Raw genomic sequence first — 24,447 nt, forward strand, 5'->3', positions numbered from 1 at the left:
AACTGTCTGTATCTTATAAAACTGTAAGGTGGTCTGGGAACCTTGGAAAAAGCAGCAAGCACTTCCATATTGTTGCTAAGAAAACTACCTTAATAAGTTAATGAAGTTATCAGAAGATCAGCTTTTTGTAAAATTCTGCCTAACTGGCCTACACCTTTCACTAACTTGCAGAAAGACCTTAGTTCATATGTAGTGAAGCATGGAGGAGTTATTTCAGCCTTTAATTTACCAATGAAGTCTACAGTAAAGTTTTACACCATGAGTGAAATATATTCTAATTCCTCTGTGAATATGTTTAAGAAAGTAGAAGAAAGCAATTTCATTGAAGCCAGTGCTTCAGGCTGCCCTGGAGCAGAGTGGATTCGGATTGAAGAGAGTTGGCAAACCTAAAACTTTTTGATAAGATAAAAACGCATTGATGTTGGCTCAGGCTAGGCCCATTTCAACTCTACACTTGTCCTCTGTGTTTCCTTGACATATCTGCTCCTTTTCTCTATCTGCTTTAGCATAACTTTATTTTTCTCTTTTATCTTTAGATGACTACAGCCAGGGACCAGCGGGATTGATTTTTTGTTTTGACTTATTGTTTGAAGATCTGTAACTCAAAGCAGCTCTCACGCTTCTGATGTCTAAAGCCTGAGCAGCATAAACGGTAAATCGAGCTCATGTATCAAGACTGAGTACTGATGGCATTCACAATAAGCCATCTCTTAGCATTTCATTTTGCTTTTTTTTGGGGGGGGGACACAGGTGGGTGCTCATATATTTTACAATAAAGTGACACTTTTAAAATCCATCAGTCCTGGATGTTTTCTCAATTAAAAATTTTATTCATTTATTTTGCCTTCAAGTCAATTGACCTCAGACAGACAAGCCCAAACAATATTTTAAGCAACATGTGGTTTGTTGCTGTCTTTTTTGTAAGGTTTAGAGAACACAACTCCTCCAAATTCTGTCCCTAAGGCAGGCTTAGAACTCAGGTGTCCCTGCTCCTAATCTAATGTCTGAACCACCAGAATAAACTGGCTATCTTAAACTATTTTTATTGCTTTGTCAATAAAGGTACTCAGCTCCTCATGTAGCAATCTTTCCTCTCTTCTTTTTAAAAAGATTGTTTGCGTATGAAATAGAAAGCTTGTAGTGAAATATTTTGAAAAGAGCTTTAAAATCTCTACACGTTAAAAAAAAAAGTTTAGCTCTACACAAATACTGCTATGAAGCCCAACTTGGGTGGAAAATCAGTGGGAGGCATTTATACTTGTAATTCAAAAGCACAGCAATTCATCAACCATCACTAGCATGCATAAATCAAGGAATGCTCTAAAACAGCCTATTTTAGATATCTTTGGAATTACCCATGATTCCTGTCGCCATTCTCTCCTCCTGCCCCCTCCTGCCATCCCATCTTCATATCTACAAACATTGCTGGGATATTTGTCAATATAATCCCTTGACAAGAGTTCTAAATAAACGGGGAAGATGAATTATATCAAGTACACTACGTTACAGACATAGTTTCTTTTTTAAACTGTAGCCCAGCTTTCCCGTTCCCTGAAGTTGCCCAGCTTGATGAAATATGGTTACATATGCAAACATTATCTCCCAATTGTAACCTCATTTTCTGCTCTGCTGGACAGCGTGACCAGCATTTGTCATCACACCTCCCCCGCCCGCTACATCATTCATATGTCTATAATTGTCATCAAGATGTGGCATGTCAGCAGGACTCCTGTGTTCAGAGTTCCCCATCTCTACACAGTCACTCAGGTAACAAACCCATAATCTCATCCTGTTTTCATGATGGTTGAATTACACATAATTGTTCCTGCACAGTGATTGATTTCTGCCTGAATAGAGACCTCTGCCTTTTTTCAATGCAAGCGAGTGGCAGCCAAGTCTCTCCGTGGAGGAGGAGGGAGCAGCCTTTGAAGAGATCAAAGCCAAGGCCGCAAGCAGTTGTGCGCCCTGGGAATATGGAAAGCCTTTATGTTCTCAACCCCATTTCCAGCATCATGTTGGATTGCAGCTGCATTACATTTTGCCAGCATTCTTAATGCTTTTAGTATTGACTCTGACATCACTGATAGCTGTTTTAAAGAAACAAAAAGCTGAAATAGGACTTATTTTCACAACTCTGCAATTGCTACATGCAAAGTTTGGGTCGGGGAGAAGCATTTGTTTTTAATCTAAACTAATATGAAAGAAAAGTGTGAGCACACATAAAATTATATAAAATCTCTTAAAATGGAAAAACATGTTTTTCCTACAAAAGGAACAGAAAGGGAATTTTTGTATCTTGGACCACACAAAATGAATTGATTATTAGGGACATGAATGTGGATGTTTAAACAATGAAATAAAGACTAAATACAAAAAGGCAGCCTAGAAAATTAATAATTCAAGCAACTCATGAAATCCAACTATATACTAGTAATAAATTTTAATATTCTTTTAGTACCCTTACATTCATTCAGGAATAAAAATATTTATGCTAATAAATAGGTGAGTAGAGCTATAATAAATCATTACCTTTCACTGATTTGAAATTATATAATATAATTTTAAATGTCAGTATAAAACATGACTGTCTTATTCAAAATATTAGGCTGACAATAATTTCTACAACATATTCATCTTTAAATTAAACTTTGTACAAAAAACGCAGACCTATGTCACCATGCTATTATAAAATCATTTTGCATTCCTGTAAGGTAAGGAAACATATAAATACATATGTAGGCACATTAAAAGAGTTTGAAATGTCAGATAAACATAAATCATATGCACAAATCAGTAAGTGCTTTTCTTAGATTGTGTCATCTGCACCTAACTCACAATGCTGTTTTTATTAGTATTCAACAAAATGCACAGAATCTGTGATTATGCAATTTTATTACTGTTAGCAATATTTGTCAACAGTACAATATTGAATACTTATTTATTTTTTCCTTTGATCATATATAGTTTTCAAATGTTCTTGGTATCTGTAGTATAGTTTTTAGTCCATAAATTTCATAAAATTGATTAAAAAAACAATAATAAAATTCATTTGGTTCCAATCAGGTAAATAGTGTGATTCTATTTTGTTTTGTTTTGTACAGAGAACATTTAATTATGGTTAGCCCACAAATATCTTAAGTAAAATGAAAATATCCTATATCAACATTTCCTAGTCCTATGTTTAAGATACATTCACAGAACACTGAAAACCTTTAACATATTTCTGGAAGAGATACAAAATTCTCCTATCATTTCCATTCCCTTCCATTTTACACAAGATTGTAAGGGTGAAGGAAACAGATTGAAGATATTTAAAAAGCTATCATCTTCAACAGTGCAGCAAATCTTTGCATCATGAACATTCCTGGCAAGCACATCAACCCCATCACTCTTACTCCTCCTCATTTACTCCTTCTGTTGCTTCAACCATAAAAGTTTTAAAAACTTCCCACTGTTAGGTAGTTAAAACATGATGCAGAGTGCTGTTTGCTTTTTCTAGCTGAAAAACAAGAGTCTGTGGACTGGAAGTAGCAGTGTTGAGCAGGGAGAGGGAGAGAGAGAGAGAAGGAAAGGGAAAGGGAGGTAGAGAGAGAGGGAGAGAGGGAGAGGGAGAGAGGGAGAGAGAGAGATTGTAAGGCAGCTAACAGACCAACTCTTAAATTAGCTTTCCCTAATTTGCTATTCTCCAAATGTGTTGGGATAGCAAGCATATTGTAGTTGGGAAATCAGGAAATTCACAATTGAAGTTATATTCTTGGTAAAACTAGTAGACATATAAGTCTAGAGCAGCAGCTCCCAACCTTTTCTATATCCCGCACCCGTAGAAGGCTTCTGATATATTCTCGCACCCCTTACAAAAGTTCAAAATAACGGCAAAGAATTATGCGTATACACTATAATTTAGAAAACTCAAGTTTGGAATATCGTCTCGTACCCCCCAAGGGGTACGAGCACCCCGATTGGGAACCCCTGGTCTAGAGCAAGAGTTTTATAATTATTCTATCTGATTGTTTTATAACAATAATCCTGTATTAGCACTTAGTAGCTGGGCTGCCCATTTCCATTTCTTAAAATGATTTCCAAGAAAGAATTTGAAATATTTTACTTTTTGTTCACCAATAAAGTTGCTTATTCTTTTGTATTTAAATATCACTTTTATTTTCTGAAAACTCTCATTAGCTGCCCATACTTATCCCCTAAGCATTGTTTTTTCTGATCTACAGCTGCAATTTTCAAATGTGAAGAATATATAATATATGGTATAACAAAACAAATAATTTTACAAAAACATTTATTTAATAAAGAATATTAAATACTTGAACAATGCAGTGAGAGATTTGCATGATATAAAATCATTATAAAGGTCATACATTTTCAAAAAGTCAAACAGAACATAAAAATTAAAACCGATTTTATAACACAGACTGATTTCTGGATAAATCTCAGAAAATAAACAGTGCTGGGGAGTGGGAATTAATCAGGTGTCCATATCAATAAAGAACCAATGATAACTAAAATTTCATAAATAAGAATTACATCAAAGCTGAGCAGTCCCCATGGGTTTCTGTAAAGAAGAACCTCAGGAAATGTTATTCATTTCAGAAAGAAATGAAAAATATAACTTGAATGAAGCATATAATAGAAAGAACAGACTTCTGGGATATCCCAAGATGCAATTTCCAAATTAAGGGAATATCTATGATGGCAAAAACCCATCTCCCTATTTTATTTCAAAGAAAAATGCTTCTAAAAACTCAAAAGCAAAGTACAAAGAAAGCTGATGATTAGTGTGTTCTAGCAAAGAATGGGGAAAACAATCAGTTTCATTTTGGTTATTGCCAATTCCTGCCAAAGCTTTCTGTCATTACAACTGTAATTTACAGCAAAAAATGTAAGGATGCATGACACACAATTTTTAAAGATAATTCTTTTTAATAAAAATATATTTTGGAATTCAGTATTACATCACACAGACTTATCTTCTGTGCAGAGTTGTGCAGAGTTTAAGAGCAGATATCTAATTTCTCTGGAGATTCATATATCAAGTCTGCAGAAATCTGGATAGCCTCTGGCTAGTAAAAATCACTTTCTTGCATGGAAGCTTTTATAGAGAGTATAATAAAGTGGAATAAAGTTAGTGGCTCTTGCTTTTAAAAATTATGTGCATGGTGAAGAAATAACAATAAGTCTGACAAACTTCTAAGTTTTAAGAGAGGAAATAATTTCTGGGCTCTAAGTAGAAGGCTGCTAAAGGACATACATAAAATCTTTCATTTTATTACAGGTCACTTTAAAATACACCTTCATTTTAAATGATAAGACTACTAGCTCAAAATGCAAGCCCAGAAACCATTCTAGGACAGTATCAGTTTTAAAACATTTCCTGAAGGCATACCTGCATAACTTTGCTAGGAAATAGGAATGCAGAAATGCAAGAGGTGGAAATGCCAGTTTCTGCTTTGTCAACAGAGCAGTTCTTGACAACAGAAAAAGCTTCTTTACATAAATAGGTAGAGATCTTTCCATACCACTTTCAATTGTTAATATCAGGAAGAGACATAATAAATTGCATATCTATTTAGTTGAACTAGCTCTAGTATTGAAGATTTGATTACATGAAATTTCTCATAGTATTCTCTCGTAAGGGTGGTGTCAATAATGATGATTCTAATTAATTAATATTCCCAGTCTTTCAGAATCTTGAAATATTTGGGTTTGAATAGTTTGTTGGGAGGTCTGTTTAGGCTATTGGAGATGACTAGTGGAGTTTATGCTGAGAGCAAATGATAACAACCTTCTTTATGAAAGGACCTCTGTTTCAAAACGTACCGTGGCTGTATGACGACACTCCCTCTCCACATCCATTACATATTTCATGCACGCTTATTCCAAGATCTAACTTTTAAATTTCCAAATATGTACTGTTCATATATTGGCTGAGTTCACAGATTGTACAACAGCATGACAGGCTTTGTCTGGTCTTTGCCAAATTTATTTTATCCCACCTTTATTATTTTTACAAATAACTCAGGGTGGTGAACATATCCAACACACTTTACTCCTCCCATTTTCTCCACAACAACAACCCTGTGGGGTGGGTTGGGCGGAGAGAAAATGAATGGCCCAAAGTCACCCAGATGGCTTTTATGACTAAGGTGGGACTTGAACTCATGGTCTCCCGCTTTCTAGCCTAGTGCCTTAACCACTAGACTGAACTGGCTCTCTATTTGCTACATTTCCCATTTTTAATTTATAGATTGATCACATTTATAGTCACCCATATCACCAAAGGTGACTCTGGGTAAAACACATTGTAGTTTCTAAACCAAACCTTAGGATTGTAACATAATATTATGCAATCAACTAACTACTATATATTAGGAGACTAGAGAAATCTTTTTTGCCTATCTTAATATAGAACTTAAGGCATAATCTTTTAGAGTGACTTGCCAGATGGTTCCACCCATTCTTTTTACCTTACATCAGATTAATATGTTTAATACACATGTACACATTAATATGCCTTAACATTCAGAATGTCTAAGCCCAATCAGAGAAATATACTACTTTACTAACACATTAAATAGATTCAAGTAGACTAGTTTATTGAATGCAAAAGTTAATTTAGAAGCAAGTTAATACATATGCACACACACTTGGACTACTGTATTTAAAAGTGGTCAATGACTGGGTTACTTCATGTAATACATGTTATGTATCCCATGACTAATATGGGAAAATGCTTTTTTTTTCCTTCGGGAAAATGAATAGAAACATGGTTCATTCTTTCATATATTGCCTCATAAAATAGTAAACTGTTGCTCTGAGAAAGATAAAAATCCACCAATAAAAAAATTATTAGACAAATCTTTACTCTCTTAACTACCAAAAGTATAAACTACAAAGAAAGTCCATTTTTACTAAAAAGTTGAAATCAATTAGATCTCTGCATCAGTTTTATTTATAACAACTTATTTTTGGAACACACTGTTACTGAATGAGCCTAATGAAATCTGTATAACAACCAACCTGTACATATTCTAAAAAATATTAACCCAAGCTTATTTCAGTGAAAGAATGTCATCTCTTACTAGCTATTTCATATTACTTTGAGGTATTTGGAAATATGCCTGTATAAGCAACTGTGGACAGTGGAATAATTCTGTAGCAGCTTTTCAGTCTGCTTATGAGATATTTGATTCTTGTTCCAGCATTAAGTATTAAAAATATGTTGACTATCACAGGTGCACATTTTAATAACGATATCTTAAGAAATAATTCAAATTGTAAAGATTTAAGATGTATCAATTAAAAATTAAATATTTATTTGGATGTCTGAATGCAAGTACAAAAACATTTTCTAAAAAGTACCGTACTTTTTGAAGTTATTTCCACTATTTTGTTAAACATTTCGATATTACTTTCCATTGTAATAGATAAGTCTGACATTTTTATTTCTATCCAAAGCATTTGAAGTCTACATCAGTTTAGACACAGAGGATACACCTCTGGAGAGCTTGTCAACCCCATTGCCACTGAAATCAACAAATATGGCAATATATAATGACACTTTCCAGATGTGTAAGGCAGTGTTTTTTTCTTTTCAGTTTGTGCTATATTGAGCACTTGTTCCAGAGTTTCCAAATGCCACATCAGTTTTTGTTTATAGTTTGGCCTTTCCAGTCTTAAATTGTAATTCTCTGAGGATAATTTGAAGACCTTGACATACATATCTACTATACTAAAGTATTACACAGTACAGAGAAAATGAACACATCCAGAATAGCAGAGTTTGCAGGGTGAGATATTCACAGTACAGAACAATACTTGCATCAAGCTTTCTGTTAAAATAGCATAGGCAACAGGATGCTGAACTACATTGCCCAACCCTCCTTGCCATTGACCATAGTTTGTCAGCAACACCTGGAGTGCCCCAGGTTGCTAATCCACGTGCTGCTGCAAACAATAGGCAATGTACTTAGCTAGCTTTCAGGCTGGGCTCCTTGCTAATCTATTTATATCTATATAAATAAAAATGTAAATGTTTGTTTGTTCAAAATCTTAAATCTCCGAAGGTTCTTCACCGATTCCTTTGAAATTTTGACACAACGTTGCATTTGAATACACGCGTGTTTTTATATACCTACTATTATATAGATGTCACACCTGTGACAGGTAAAAACATGCTTTTTTTTGAAAAACAGTGCTATCTGTTGGACGTAAATTTAACCAGACTGAGCCACAGCAACACGTGGCCGGGTACAGCTAGTCTACTCTAAATTTCTATTCTGAAGTGCCAGATTACAACCTTAACACTTGCACCCATAAATGTTTCCCCAGGTGGTTGATTTCTACTCCACAGAATAGATTATGAAAATCTATTTGCATCATGAGTTTTTATCCTATGCTAAGGTATTACCTGGTTTTCATTAGTATGTGGCATTAGCTGCCCGAGTGTATTGTGCAAACCATAGTTTATGTCTGAACATGTGGGAACCCAGACAACATGGTTTGTTTAATTAAACTATAATTCAGAATTTAATTCAGACCACAAACCTTGCCATAGCCCACAAATTATTTGAAGAAGAAATGTATTAACTTGAATAATATATAACCAAATGCATGTAGTTGGCAATTAATGTTTTGTTGCCAACAACATGTAGATCCAAACAGAACTTTTACTAGTTTAACCACACCAAGGAGACCAGTATCTTTTAAACACAGTTACAGATCAACACAATGCCTGTTTGCCAGATGTTGGGAAATGCCTAGCCAGACAGGAAGGCGGGATTAAGCAGGGAGTTAGCCTTGAGTTGTGGTGCAGCTGCAAAGATCCAGGACTGATTACCCTCCCCCCAAGCTCCATGGAACCTTATCGATCTATTCCCAAGAGAAGGCAAGCAGTCTGGGGGGATTCCTATACTGTAGACAGAATACAATAAAGTAGTTAGCTTGAATTCTACATGTGTAGATCTGGTTGCTTGCATCTGACGCCAATACATTATAGGTCACTGTAGCTCTTCTTCCAATTGTTGCTTTTAAGGTTAACAACGTAAATTCTCCTTTTATTTTGCTTCTTCAAGACCCTCTGACACTACTATTTTGTAAAGTAGGGTTCAGGTCAGGATGGTTTCTACTAAATTTTACATTTTCCCATCGTTCTTCCCATCTACTTCATCCCCCTGGCCTCCATTCTTCCCTGTTTTTCTACATATATATTACACAGTTGTTTCTATAGCTTTCTGTTATTACATTTGTCTAACTGGATGATCTTGCACAATAATAAATAAATACAAACAGTTCATCAAACTTATTTAATCATTGAAGGTGGGAATAAATGTAATTGCAGTTGTTACTATGGACTGGGTTGCTACCATATTTTACATGTGGAGATGAAGATTGGTCGCTAAATGTTATACATGTGAGTGCATGCATAGAATAAGAAATAACAAAAATATACAATGTCCTCTTACTTAAACAAAGACATTTAATGAATGTTTGGATAAATGTATAAGGAATGCTAGTGGTCATTAGATGTGGTCATTAGACATGAATGTTAATCTACTTTTTGTGAAGGCAATGTTATGTAGCTGGCTGAAGTCTGGAAAGGTTGTCAGATATTAGACAACAAGGAGCAAGGATCCAACAATCTATTGAAGATAAAGATAGGTGTGTTCAACAGAAAAAAATGAACATTTGCAAGTTATATAGGGAGTGAGAAGAAGTACAGTAAGTAAATAAACATGTATACTTTGATAGAAAGTACATCTCAGATAAAGAAATAGATGGAGAAATCTTAAAATTAAAATTTTGGCAGTGAAATAATATGTACTATATTGTCTATTATGATGAATAAATGCATATAGAAAGTGAAAATAGTAATATATGAAAATGTATTTATGAATACGTTCTAATACGGAAAGGAGATTTGGGTATGTCAGGAGAAACAACATGTGCAATGAAAAACGAGTGAATGTACAGAAAACTGAATGGCCAGTGTTAAAGAAGTACCATGACGAGATTTGGTATACACAGAGAATTTAAAAAACAGAATTGCAAAACATCAAAGAAGAGTCATCGAATCAACAAAAAAGATAGGAAAATAATAATGGAACGTATGAGATCTTTAAAAAGACAGAAGTGAGAAGACACTGTAGCATATGAAGTGATGAATGGCTGAAGTGAGAAGAGGAAGGGTTTGCAAAAACAGTAAGCACTATATGGTGAATTATATTGATATAAAATAGACTTTTTGTTTCCTTTTCCTGATCTTTAATCTTTAATTTTTGCTGATTATTCCTTACTTGGCACTTGACACAATACTGTTCATCCCAAAAAGAAGTAAATTCCTGGGCATTTATATATGCACTGGGTGAACGATGGTCTTAAGTTCAATAAACAATCATGCCCTTTAAAATATTAATTTAACATTATTGTATGCATAATCTCCCCCATTAAATAATTTCATTCAGCCTTTCCCAACAATGCTACCATTAGCTATGCAAGATGGAGAAGAAAGGATATTAAAGATATTTATTTAAAATGTTTACATAGCCAAACCTTTGTTTAAATCCATTATTATGCAGAGAAACACAAGGATGCATTCAATATCATTTGAATGAATCACTAGCACTGCAATTTTGTCATGTCTTAATCCTTTCAAGGTGTATGTATATGTGCATATGGGCATATTTTAAAATCTACCTGAGCTCAAAATGTTATTTTCTTAGTATCACTTGGTAAAGGACAATCTCTGTTGGCCAAGAGATCAAAAGAAACATATCCTTTCAATGAATCATTCCATGGAACATAAACATAGGAAGATTGCAAGGAGAAAACGCAGTCTTTCATTTCTATATAATCAAATTGAAAGATTGACCTTTAAGAAATGCATTTTCTATGGTTCTGCAAATTTCCAAACTTTACTATTGAAAACCTTTGAAAATTATCCAGAAAAAGATGCTACAATTAGGAATATGTAATAAATGTACTCTGCCAATTTATGTATAAGAATTTTTTCCTCCAAGAACAGTTTATTTTTTAAAGACTACCGTACAAGAACAGTATAGATAACTATAATGTACATATAATATACAAGAGTATATTCTTAATTATCTGTGCATCCTCTGGCTTAAATTATTGCTTGTGCTACACTATTTGCCACATTATGCCTTCCTTCCTTGCAATTCTTTAAGAATTATATAAAAAACTTTCAAAATAAAATAAAAGCATTGTGGTCTGAAATTAAAATTAAATTCCTTTCACCATATAATCAGGCTTTTAGTAACATTTATGTTATACATTTGGGTAGTTTCTATTCACATACATATTGGATATCACTAAGATTGGGATGCTTCTTAAAACGAAAGTAACATTCAACTTTGATATGCAAATTACATTTATAGCAGTTTTAAAAACTTAGTGCTTAGTTCATTTACTATTCTAGAAAGCATATGGCTCTTCCATTGAGCAAAATATTTTTTTAAGTAGCGATCTAATAATTGCAACTAGAAACATCTTACTGAGAATCCAAAACTACATATCAAAGAATTACTGAATATTGCCAACCCAAAATTTTACTCAACCTCTAATCTAATTGCTCGGGAAAGAGATGTATACAGATTGGTGAATATGTGCAGTTATTTACAGGAATAAAATCACATAAAACACATGCACGTGTACATAGCTCGCTTTCTTCTCTATCCCTTTCCATTAATTCCCACTCTGCTATGTCAGGAACTGCCAAAAGGGGACCCAAAGCTATGCTCACAAGGATAAACATCTCACTCTTAACATGGGCTACATGATGGCTTGCTTTGAGAAAGGCAGGCTTTTGCCTTTTAGGGCTCCACCTGCTTCTCCTGCAACCTTTCATAGTTTATAGCAGCTTCTTAGTAAATCTGAAGGTTGTAACTTCAGACATTCCATGATAATATGATGAATTTCAGAAAGAAAGTAAGCTATGCAAAATATAACAGGAGAGCTTTTAAAAGAAAATAAGTAACTGTTAAAAGATTTTTCCAACAAAAACAGTAATCATTTTCATTGTTTATAGCACAATTTATTATTTTAGGAAATTCACTATATTACAGAGTAAGATTTTTATAGAAAGTCACAGAATTTTGAATATTTTACATAATTCAGCCTACTCAAATGTCTATATGTTAGTTGTTATATGTTACTGAAAAGAGATTTTGTAAACAAGATACGATGAGGAGTTATCACATAATATATCTTGCTCATGGAAGGAACTATGCTCTGTAGCCCAATGATATGAGCAAAATAAGAGGAATCAAGATGTAGAAAGAAAACTCCTAATAGACGCCCAGACTTACTCATCCCTACATAAAGCTGCAACTTTTACCCAAATAATGTAGAGTACCATACATACAGACACTATATACAATTTATCTAACAGAGTGCAATTTTAAAATCATCATAGCATCAGAATGTACATTGAAAACTGTACCAAAAGACACTCAAACATATATTGCTGTTCTATCACACTACCACATTCAAATATAAGCGCCCTATTAGCAATATCCTTTGGCTTGGCATATTATGCAATATGCATTCAAGTGTTTATATAAGCTGCATTAAAACATATTTTAGAGAATTTTTGTATGTACATTTCAAGAGTATTTTCAGATGATATACTCAAAATATTCAGGGTTGCAGAATTAGATTAGCATCCCAAGAAGAGGAAAAAATCACCAAGGGTTACGCACTATACATGTTTTTCTCCATGTTGAAAAAGTGGCCAACAGATATGGGGAAAGTATATAAAGCTTGTAATGGGATTCATTACATTCCCTGAACATGAATAAATCAATCAACTGAGTATAAGCTGAGAAAAAAAGCCACTGCCCTTGGTGGTTCAGAATTTGAACCATCATTATTTGAACTGACACCTTGGGCAACATATATAGTCAATACGTGGACATTTTGTTATGCTAATGAGAAATTCCATGTATGTAAATAAAATAAATCCACAGATATGGCTATTTCAATTCAACCAAGAACCATTTCCATGTAATCTTATTAGAGCAGTCTATTTATTTATTTATTTATTTATTAAACAGATTTATATAGCCGCCCAACTCACACACAGTAACTCCACATGGCATACAACAGTCCTCATTTTGAATCTGTCTAAAAAGAGAAAGAGTTCTAAGATAATTTCTGGGAAGATGAAGCTGTGGCAGAAAGTGGGGGTTCCCAAACTGGTGTATGACAAGAAAGTACAAATCATGAGAAGTCTAATGAGTTTAGGGGAGAATCCTCATAAAGACTACTGCAAATATCCCCATTTTTTCCCCTCTCAATTTTCTCCCCAATTCAAATTACTTCCAACTCTAATCCTAACCCTCTATTCACTTCCTATATTATGGGATTTCATGTAAACTCTATAATTTTTTTTAAAACATACAAGGTGAATGAAATCATAAAGAATCGCTGAATGACACAACCTACAATAAAACAAACAATAGGAAAATACAAAATAATGACTAGCTTTTAACTATGGTAAAATCCCTGGTTCCAAAGTCTTCAAATATTTGAAAATGTATTGTGCTAAGAGTATGCCTTTTTGTTCAAAGAGGTACAATAATGATGAAGGTAATTACAGTGATATAGGAGAAGATACGTTGATCATTTCAGAAAATGAACAATATTATTATCACCTTGTAAAGTCCCTTTGCTACAAATATGTTTGATATAAGTTCTGGGAGTCCATTGCAGCATACTTTCTATTTTCTTAATTATTAAGCAAATCATTAAGTGCATAAAATACTCAGAAATACTGATATGTCCAATACTGATATGATATTTAGCATTAAAATTATTCTCTTCTCTTCAACCATCAACCATTCAGTTTAGGCAGAAATACAAAACCATTATAAGTTACTGGCACTCTCCAATACAGTTTCAACCTATTCATCAAGCCAAACCAATTATTAGCCTCTAGAGGAAGCCAATACAAACATTTTGTAGAAGATAATATTTAACTATAAATTTTTAATTGTTTCATATATTGAATGTTTGGGCATTTGGCTTGTTTCTAGACAAATCATAGCATGCTAGTATACAACAAAATACTTCACGTTTGGAAGTATGCACATCATTGTGCCACTGATTTATCTCTTCTCAAAAGCACTGCAGATAACATTGCAATCCACCATCTCTAGATACACAATGCAATACATTCATGTTTACATAGCAGTAAACCCCACCAACTTAAAACAGGATTACTACTGAAACAGATGAGGTCATTTTTAGACCATTTCAAACATGGCACACTGCTAAACCAAGTTTGCCATTAAATGCACATTGTCCCAGATGAACAAGAAAATTTGAAATTCTGGCTATATGAGATAGATATCATGAGGACCTTTTTTATATGCCTGCATAATACTTTAGGATTATATGTGCATTTTATAGACATGTGTTAAATTCTATGTCTTATGCAACCAGGGCTCAAATACAGTTAAAATCATAAAGAATTGTGTGCCATCTAAAACAAATACATTTTAACATAAGCTGCTTTAGTACATTACAATTGACTTCACTTTCCATCTTTATAACATTTCAGTGTATAACACTTAGTGTTATAATAATCTTAGAGAGCACAATAACTTAAAAACTCAGAAACCCATAACCTCCTGTGGATTTTCCACCATGACTTAAATAAATTATTTAAGCAAGCCCTAAATCAACACATTTACATGAATGAAAAATGCCCAACAAGAGAAAAATAACATTAATCTTTGGGACCATGAAAAATTAGCTCTTGCAGTAATTTTCAGTTTTAAAATATGTTATTGTGGATATCAAATGGATAGTGACCCTAGCTTTTTGTTTAAAGTATTGTCAATACTGAATACTTGTTCCCATTTTTATATTAATATAAAGGGAAAAATTTTGCCCAGCAAAAATAGATAAGATTGTCTTACCACTAGCCCAACTCAACCCCAGATTTATTGGGTTTATCTAGTAAGATATGCTAGGGACTTCAGTCTCTTTAAACCTAGGTAACCACTAATGGAGCAGCCTTACACATGTTTCTCAGAACTAATCAGCTTAATTGAACCAATGAAGCTTAATCCTAAGAAAACTTAAAAGAAACTTAACAATTGCTTTGGCAACTGCCAGCATCTACAAAGATGTACATCATAATGAACATCACAAACATATGTCAATGGTTACATCTGCTATTGAAGTTATACCACCCAGTCATTCTGTACAATTTACCCCTTATGCTCTATTACAGATTTCTGAATATTATTAAAAATGTCTGTATGCAATTAGAAATGATTCTGAGGAGAAGAATTGCCACATAGCAGGAAGGAGTCTTCTGAAATGTTATCAAAACTAAATATTTGCTCCTTGGTAAATAAAGCTTGTCTTTCCAAAGATAGCTTTTTTTCATGCATTGCATTAAAAACAACATACAGATACAGACACATGTATATATAAGGAAAACACTTACTGTTCTAGGAATTGGTGGAGAAAGAGATCCATTAGACATATATGGATCATTGTTCATATTTGGCATCATGATATACCCGGAATAACCAGAATAAGAAGGTCCTTTATTGTACAAGATACCATCTGTGTGTTTGCCTGTAAAAAGCAAGGGTTATTTTAGTTTACATTTCTAATATAAAAGAAATTTTCATATAACACAATCTTCATCAAGCAGCTTTAGCATTTTTTAAAGATTCATCTTTGCTTTCAGTCTTTTCTCAGTTAGGTTTTAAAACCTCTTGAAAGAATATAAGTATATAAAATTTTAGCTGTCCATACAGATGCTGTGTGATAGGTTGTACAGTTTGACTACTAGCGAATATTTCCAACCTTCAAAATTGCAGTCTGCCAGATCTCTATAATATTAAAACGTCAAATAAATCTCTTTACGCCTACAATGTACAGAGAAAATATTTATATATGTGGCTTAGATGTGCTTTCTCTAATGATTAATATGCACTTTGTGTAATTCTAAAACTTTAGTAGTCTTTATATATGCCGCATGATCTGGCTTATTCTGATTGGGGCAATTAGAAGCAATTAAGGAGAAAAAGAGTTCAGACTGGCATACAACAATACCCTGCTGGTATGGTGAGCCTGTTCATTAGAGGAGGCTCCATTTTTAATCTGCTTAATATCTAATTTAAATAATAATGGCTAGTTTGCAAGCAATGCAAGTTGGATTTAGGTTGTCCATATTTATTGACAAGTCCTTCACAATTCCTGGATAACGGAAGGCATGTCTATGTTGAGGATTTGACAAAAAGCTGAAATATTTTGTGCTAAAAATAATAATTCACCTAACTGGGCTCAATGAAATACTTTATTTGACCAAATATCCAGTAGACCTTCCTACAATTGCCTTTAATTAGCAGCACTTTGGATCTCCAGTGTATTGTTTGAATTAAACTGATTCCTTCATCACAGTTTTGAAAAAAGGGTTTGTTAATCACTTTTGTAAAGCAAACAAATAAGCAAACATCTGAGCACATAAATAGTGCTGTCTTGTCTTGTAAGAATAGCATACATATACTTTCCTAGCAAAACAGATAAGAAATGTATCTTTTAAAAACTATATTTTTAAAAAATGGACACTGGATTGATTGGGGAAACATTCCCATGGCATAGAAACACAATGTCAGCTGGCAAAATCGCATTCATAACCAACAACCTGCATTCAAAAAGAATGGGTTTGGCTAGATGGCCCACCTATATATACAGCTTTACTCAAATGCTGCAATAGCCAAACTAAATAGGGTTTAGCATCACAAATCCACCATCTCAAAAGTGAAATCCAGAGACCATATAGTATATATATCTAACCATAATATATACTGACTGGGATCAATAGATGTATTTCCAATATAATGGAAAACTGCCAGGTTGGTTAAATCTGCTATAAACACAACATATCTTACCTTCTTCAGGATGTTCTCTGCCTTTTTCATAAGCTTCCTGAGACTGGCCTTGCCTAGACACCTAGCCAAATAAATAAATAAATAAATCACATATGATGTCTATCATATTTTGTGGTACATTGGCCCCATAGTATAAAACTGTCAGTCTCCAAGTTCAGTAAAAGTATTTTTAAACATTTTACAGGACAAATAAACTAAAGCAAGGGATGTCCCAATTTTCTCTTTTCAGCTATAGAATGGCTTCCGTAGTCCTTGTTTTGCATCAGATGTTTTATTAAAAATGGCATTATTAAAAAGTTTAAAAAAATCCCTCTAGTTTGCTTTAATATAGGTAAGTTAACTAATACTTTATGTAACTCCTTTAAAGTTTATGATTAATTCTGTAACCTTGCTGATTTCAATCCAAAAATATTCATGGCAGCTCTAGGTTAATGCTATTGTATGATCTTATGAGTCATATGAACATGCCTTCAGCATGCCATGAAACTTATTTACAGAACAAACCAATGCACATCTATTCAGAAGCATTACTATGGGAAAAGGGCACTCACGTTATGCTTATTCCTTACAAAAAAAGGAAAAGGCATACTATGTTAGAATTCATAGTAACCACTAGGTATTAACCAAATGGCACTAAGTTTGTTAACAACCATCATTTGAACAGGCTCCCACCTTCATCGTAATCAATAAAATTTTGTACAAATTGATGCATTAATTTTGAAACATTAAAGACCATTCAGACAGTCTCTTTTTCATTGTAATGTTGATATTTTGTTGCATGAGGGGAAAAAAACCAGGTAACCCTTATGCACAACAACAAAATAAAAAGAACAGAAGTTATTTTGTTATTGGAGAAGATAGAAATACAAGTGTCTTTTCCTAGAATAAGCAACAATTGTTAACAAATAACAAATAACCAGCAATTTAGTGCTGCTGTTTTACAAAACTCAAAGTTAGCTGCCCAAAGCATCTGTCTCATTCTGCCCAATGGTAGCACCAGTCCCACTTCACTGTGACATACACACACATATATATGTACCTACCCATAAATAACATTGAATGTGAGTGGAATTTCTTGGAACTAATGTGTTTGGGACCCTTTTCCTAATTATTAGTAGGGCAGGGCCCAGTGCTACATTCCTAAAATATTTCTACATCAACTCCTGCCAGAAGCAACAGGAGGAAAGAGGCTCTTCTGACTTATGAGCACCTATTACTATCTCTGAGCTACCCAGGCTACAGAATAACATTTCTCCAAACTTTCAGGCATCTTTTTCCATGTAAACAAATTCAGACTTCGGGTTTTATGAAGCAATGCAAGCAGTCGATACTTCCTTTATGCAAATATGCATGGAGCCTCTGTTTTCCTGCAGTTGCAGTGGGCTTCTCAATTTATAATCAACTCTTAAATCTGAATGGAAATCCCTAACTGTGGTTTTTTTGGAGGAGAATTGTGTGACCCTTTGCCTGACAAGATCTATTCTTGTAAACTGTTTAGAATGTTATGAGTAGGGGGGGAAGGGCAGAATCTGTGTTACTGTCCCGATCATGCCCAATTCCTCCATCTAGAGTTAAATGGTTAATACTTAGCCACACATAATTGCCTCTATGTTCTCAGTTCCAAGCCTACTTTACACATCAGGATAAGGCAGGGCACCAAATATAATCACACTACTATACAGAACACCCAGCACCAAATTCAAGAGTTTGAATCTCCAAACAGAAAGGGGGGGGGAAATTACAGTTCATCTTAAACAGCTGTCTGCACACAGAAAAAAAGGAACCAGTTTGGCAAAAAGAAAAAAAGAAAAAGAAAGCCCAATGAGCCAAGGGAAAAAGGCTACTCCAGAGGCATTCTAGCAGTAGCGTCCTTGTCTCTCCTCCCCACCTCCCTCCCTTCTAAGTTGGGGATAAAGTAGCAATAAGATTAAACTCTGGGTAAACAAATCGCCCGTTCTATTTCGTCTCCCGAGCGAGCCCAGGCTCTACTTCTCAAGGGGTGGGAGGGGAGTGCAAACAGCTTCAAACTCCGCTCTCTCTCTCCTCCCACCACTACGCCAAGCGCTACTCATTCATGGGGAACCAGAGGCAGATCGGTTTTCAAAGCGCCGTGGTTCAAAAAAAAAAAAAACACACACAAAAAAAACCCCTGTAACCCACTTGGCGGCTTGCAGCTTCCCGTTTTCCATTCTGGGCTCGCACCCCCACCCCCCCCGCCACCTTTCCTTAGCTGGCCGTGAAAAAAAAAAAAGAAGAAGAGGAACGAGGGACCTTGAGCAAGGAAAGCCCTTTAAAACCAAAGAAAAAGGACCAATCACTTTTCCCTACTCGAACCCCCCCACGAACAGACTCGAGGCCAAAGAGATGAAAGAAAGCCGGAAAAGGTTTGCTCCGCGCTCCCACCCAAAGGGAAGCCCACCCAGAGAGCGAAAGCGGACCGTCTCCCTCCGGGCAGGGCTCGGTTGCTCCGGGGACTCCCGCTGCTGCTGCTGCTGCTCCTACTCCTTGACCGCGAAACTTTCTGCCGCTCCACGCTCCATCAGCCCGGGAGCGCTCCCGTTTTCCCCTCCGCGCAAACGGGCGTCCGGAGTTTAAACCCGCTCCCTTTCCCCCCCCCCCGCCTACTATTACCTCGTGCCCGTTGCTGTTGGGGATCGTTTCCGACTCGTTGACCAGCGAAGACTTGATGTCGGCCAAGTCCCCTTCTTCCTCCGGGTGGCTGATCTCGGCGAAGATGGTTTCCTTCTGGGGGTCCCCTTCGTCCTTGAAGGGGATCATCTCGTCGGTGGCACAAAGCTCCGGGTCGCCTCCGCCGCCGCCGCCGCCTCCCGAGAGCTGAGGCATAGTCGTGGCTTTTTTTTTTCCACCCCGGGAAATCAAGGAAAAGGAGGGCAGGGCAGGAAGAGAGAGAGAGCGAAAGAGAGGGATAACAGGAGGGACAGGGAAGGAGCGAGGAAGTTATAAAAAGGCTTTGGGCGCCGAGCTCGCTTTGCGCTGCGCTCCTAAAGCCTCCCCCCCCCTACTCCGCCTCTCTCTCTCTCTCTCTCTCTCTCTCTCGCTCGCTCGCTCGCTCGCTCTCAGCCTAAGCGCAGCGCTCTCCTCCCTTTTCCACCCCATCCATATCCAAACACCTGGGGGAGGGGAGAGCGAGCAAGGCTGGAGCGGAGCCGGCCCCCGTCTACTTTGTCTGCTTTAAAAGGAGGGGAGGGGAAAGGGAGCCAAAGAGCCGGGCAGACTCGCGCGCGCGCCCCCCCCCTCCGGTTTCTGTTGTGTCTGCAGCTAAGACGGCACGAAAGTCGGGCAAGTTGGCTTCCCTGAGAGAGACTTTTTAACTCCGGTTTTCTAACGCGAAGCCTGGTGTGTGTGTGTGTGGGGGGCTGTGGACCCCCGAGGTCCCCCTTTTCCCTTTTGTGAAAGAAGACACAACCGCCCGATTATTATTTTTTCCCCCGGGGTGTCTGTGTGTGACGCACAAACGCCGGTCTTCGAGAGGAAAAGCCAACCAGCCCTTTAAATGGAAGCCTTCGGAGACACAGAAGCCGGCCCCGTTGGGAAGCCGCCCAAGGAAGGACGGGGGGTCTCCGCGCCCGTGCGTGCACACACACACACACACACACACACACACACACACACACACACAGCGCGGAGGTCCGGGGCCCAAAGTTGGAGCGCGCGCGCGTGTGTGTGTTTGTGGGGGGGGAAAGAGGGGGATGCCAACGGGAGAGAAAGGCCGGAAGGAAGAGGGGCAAGCAATCTCACACAAACACACCAGGATTCCGCTTTTGTTCCTTGGCGGGGAAAGACTTTGGTGGTGGTGTTTTTTTTTTCTCTCTCCTCCTGCTCGCCTGCCTAGTCCTCTGCGCCGTCCTGGCTCTCCCGAAGCGAACGGAACCGGGCGGCTGGCATTTACAAGGGGGAAGCGGAGCCGGAAAATCCCTCAGGCGCAGGTAAAGGAGAAGGAGAAGAAGCGAAAGTTCTCGTCGGGGGGGGGGAAGGTGGAGTGAAAGGGGACGCGCCTTAAAAAGAAGGAGGAGAGGAAGTTAGCCTCTTCAGGAATTAGAAAAGCCCCCCCCCCCACCCTCAAAATCGAGCCGGGCTGCAACCCTGGAGATCAAAAGGCCAACCAACCCCAAACTTCTTCCTGGTGCCGCTGACCCCCCTCAGCGACCCACGCGCGGGCGCGCACTCGCTTTTTTGGGTGTGGGTGTGGGTGTGGGTAAGGGGGGGGGACACCGAGCGCTCGGTTTTAGTCGGCGAGAAGGGCGGGCGCAGAAAGGTCCCCTTTCGCCGAAGGTGCCGGTTGCGGTTCTGTGGCCTCCCCGGCCTGCGACGAGGATTCCCCCGCGCGAAAAGCCGCCGGCCCAGGGGTTCCTGGTTCCGTCCACGAGCTCCGCTGGGCTTGCGAGACGGGCCGCGCGAGGTGGGAAGGCAGCCGCCCACCGCGCTCTCCTCGCGCGGCGTTAACTTTGCCGTCCCTCAGCCCGCTTCGCCTCCTGCCCCTCCCCCCTCCCCCCTCCCGCGCTCTCTGGCTCTGGTGAAAAGGGCGGGGGCGGGAAGAGAGAAGATGAAAGCGAAGCCGCCGCCTTGATTGACAGCTCGTGGATAGATGCTCTTGAGAGAAAAAGGAAAAACGCAGCCCCACAGAGAGGAGAGGAAGAAAAAAAAACAGCCTAAACCGGGAAAGCGTCAGGATGGTGCTGGAAAGCTCGTTTCGTCTTCAAACCCAACCCACAGCACAAAAAGAAAAAGGGGCAAAAGCCAGGCCAACAAAGTTAAAAAAGAAAAAAGAAAAATCAAAACAAAAAAAAAAAACAGGAATGTCTCACCTGGAAAGTTTCCCCTAAGGTGGATGGCGAAGAGGCTGGGAAGGGGAGGGGCGGGTCAGAAAAGTAGTCAGAGGAATCCAAACGTAGGGCTGGGTGTTTGTTACCCCCCCCCCGTTTGCCTTTGTTTTTCCCTTAATTCACAACGGTTGTCCCCGTCCCGTTCTTCTGCGCCGTTGGTGCCGTTTTTGTAAGGATCTGAGGTTGGGCGAAAAATAAACAAGGGCGAGGGTGGGCTGGGCGCTGCTATGGGGAGGGGTGGGGGCTTCTAATCCCATCTCTTCCTCCCCAAACCAAGGTCTCCGGAGATAATAAGTAACAGGGATCCGAACATCCTCAGACAAATCTGGGACAAGGATGCGTCTCTTGTTTTGTTTGGTTAAGACTTTCCCCTTTTGCAGAGGGGGGGGGAGGCCGTGTATCCATTAACAATTCCTGCGGGCTGATAATGGGGTTCTCATATGGCTGTTGCTATATATTTACAGTGACAAAAGGCAAACACGTGAACAGACTAATACAGTCTTCTGATTCCCGAATTCCCGAATGCTAAATCATATTTGAAATAGAACATTTAAATCCGCAGTCTTATGCCCAATTGGTCGAAAAGGAAGTCCTATTGAACGGAACGGACTGTGCTGAATACACGTGTGTGTGTGTGTGTGTGTGTGTGAGAGAGAGAGAGAGAGAGAGAGAGTTTATACTGAAGTAACACCTTCGCATATTCTCCTTCCATATATTCACATTTAGTCACTGATGTGATAACTGGAACACCAGAGTCTTTTATTGCCTATATTTATACATGCATCTCTGCGAGCACGGGCTGCATGTATGGGGAAAGGAAAAATCNGCGCGCGCGTGTGTGTGTGGGGGGGGGGGGGAAGAGCGGGATGCCAACGGGAGAGAAAGGCCGGAGGGAAGAGGGGCAAGCAATCTCACACAAACACACCAGGATTCCGCTTTTGTTCCTTGGCAGGGAAAGACTTTGGTGGTGGTGTTTTTTTTTTTTCTCCTCCTGCTCGCCTGCCTAGTCCTCTGCGCCGTCCTGGCTCTCCCGAAGCGAACGGAACCGGGCGGCTGGCATTTACAAGGGGGAAGCGGAGCCGAAAAGTCCCTCAGGTGCAGGTAAAGGAGAAGAAGCGAAAGTTCTCGTCGGGGGGGGGGAAGGTGGAGTGAAAGGGGACGCGCCTTAAAAAGGAGGAGGAGAGGAAGTTAGCTTCTTCAGGAATTAGAAAAGCCCCCCCACACACCCTCAAAATCGAGCCGGGCTGCAACCCTGGAGATCAAAAGGCCAACCAACCCCAAACTTCTTCCTGGTGCCGCTGACCCCCCTCAGCGACCCACGCGCGGGCGCGCACTCGCTTTTTGGGGTGTGAGTGTGGGTGTGGGTAAGGGGGGGGGGACACCGAGCGCTCGGTTTTAGTCGGCGAGAAGGGCGGGCGCAGAAAGGTCTCCTTTCGCCGAAGGTGCCGGTTGCGGTTCTGTGGCCTCCCCGGCCTGCGACGAGGATTCCCCCGCGCGAAAAGCCGCCGGCCCAGGGGTTTCTGGTTCCGTCCACGAGCTCCGCTGGGCTTGCGAGACGGGCCGCGCGAGGTGGGAAGGCAGCCGCCCACCGCGCTCTCCTCGCGCGGCGTTAACTTTGCCGTCCCTCAGCCCGCTTCGCCTCCCGCCCCTCCCCCCTCCCCCCTCCCGCGCTCTCTGGCTCTGGTGGAAAGGGCGGGGGCGGGAAGAGAGAAGATGAAAGCGAAGCCGCCGCCTTGATTGACAGCTCGTGGATAGATGCTCTTGAGAGAAAAAGGAAAAACGCAGCCCCACAGAGAGGAGAGGAAGAAAAAAAAACAGCCTAAACCGGGAAAGCGTCAGGATGGGCTGGAAAGCTCGTTTCGTCTTCAAACCCAACCCACGGCACAAAAAGAAAAAGGGGCAAAAGCCAGGCCAACAAAGTTAAAAAAGAAAAAAGAAAAATCAAAACAAAAAAAAAAAACAGGAATGTCTCACCTGGAAAGTTTCACCTAAGGTGGATGGCGAAGAGGCTGGGATGGGGAGGGGCGGGTCAGAAAAGTAGTCAGAGGAATCCAAACGTAGGGCTGGGTGTCTGTTACCCCCCGTTTGCCTTTGTTTTTCCCTTAAATCACAACGGTTGTCCCCGTCCCGTTCTTCTGCGCCGTTGGTGCCGTTTTTGTAAGGATCTGAGGTTGGGCGAAAAATAAACAAGGGCGAGGGTGGGCTGGGCGCTGCTATTGGGAGGGGTGGGGGCTTCTAATCCCATCTCTTCCTCCCGAAACCAAGGTCTCCGGAGATAATAAGTAACAGGGATCCGAACATCCTCAGACAAATCTGGGACAAGGATGCGTCTCTTGTTTTGTTTGGTTAAGACTTTCCCCTTTTGCAGAGGGGGGGGGGAGGCCGTGTATCCATTAACAATTCCTGCGGGCTGATAATGGGGTTCTCATATGGCTGTTGCTATATATTTACAGTGACAAAAGGCAAACACGTGAACAGACTAATACAGTCTTCTGATTCCCGAATTCCCGAATGCTAAATCATATTTGAAATAGAACATTTAAATCCGCAGTCTTATGCCCAATTGGTCGAAAAGGAAGTCCTATTGAACGGAACGGACTGTGCTGAATACACGTGTGTGTGTGTGTGTGTGTGTGAGAGAGAGAGAGAGAGAGAGAGAG

At 39.0% G+C, this 24,447-nt stretch overlaps 1 protein-coding gene across 1 annotated transcript in view; it reads right to left on the reverse strand.

The window, feature by feature from the left end:
* The window catches only part of LEF1 (lymphoid enhancer binding factor 1), a 78,553-nt gene extending 58,766 nt beyond the window's left edge, over positions 1–19,787 (reverse strand). Inside the window, exons 1-3 of the mRNA XM_015831770.1 lie at positions 19,575–19,787; positions 16,944–17,004; positions 15,488–15,621 (exon numbers count right to left, since the gene is read on the reverse strand). Of these exons, the coding sequence (XP_015687256.1) occupies positions 15,488–15,621; positions 16,944–17,004; positions 19,575–19,787 (408 nt within the window). The remainder of the gene's footprint in view (positions 1–15,487; positions 15,622–16,943; positions 17,005–19,574) is intronic.
* Between the last annotated feature and the right edge of the window lie 4,660 nt (positions 19,788–24,447).

Source organism: Protobothrops mucrosquamatus, unplaced genomic scaffold (genome assembly GCF_001527695.2).
Source record: "Protobothrops mucrosquamatus isolate PMUCROS unplaced genomic scaffold, P.Mucros_1.0 scaffold_4, whole genome shotgun sequence".
Taxonomy (NCBI): Eukaryota; Metazoa; Chordata; class Lepidosauria; order Squamata; family Viperidae; genus Protobothrops; species Protobothrops mucrosquamatus.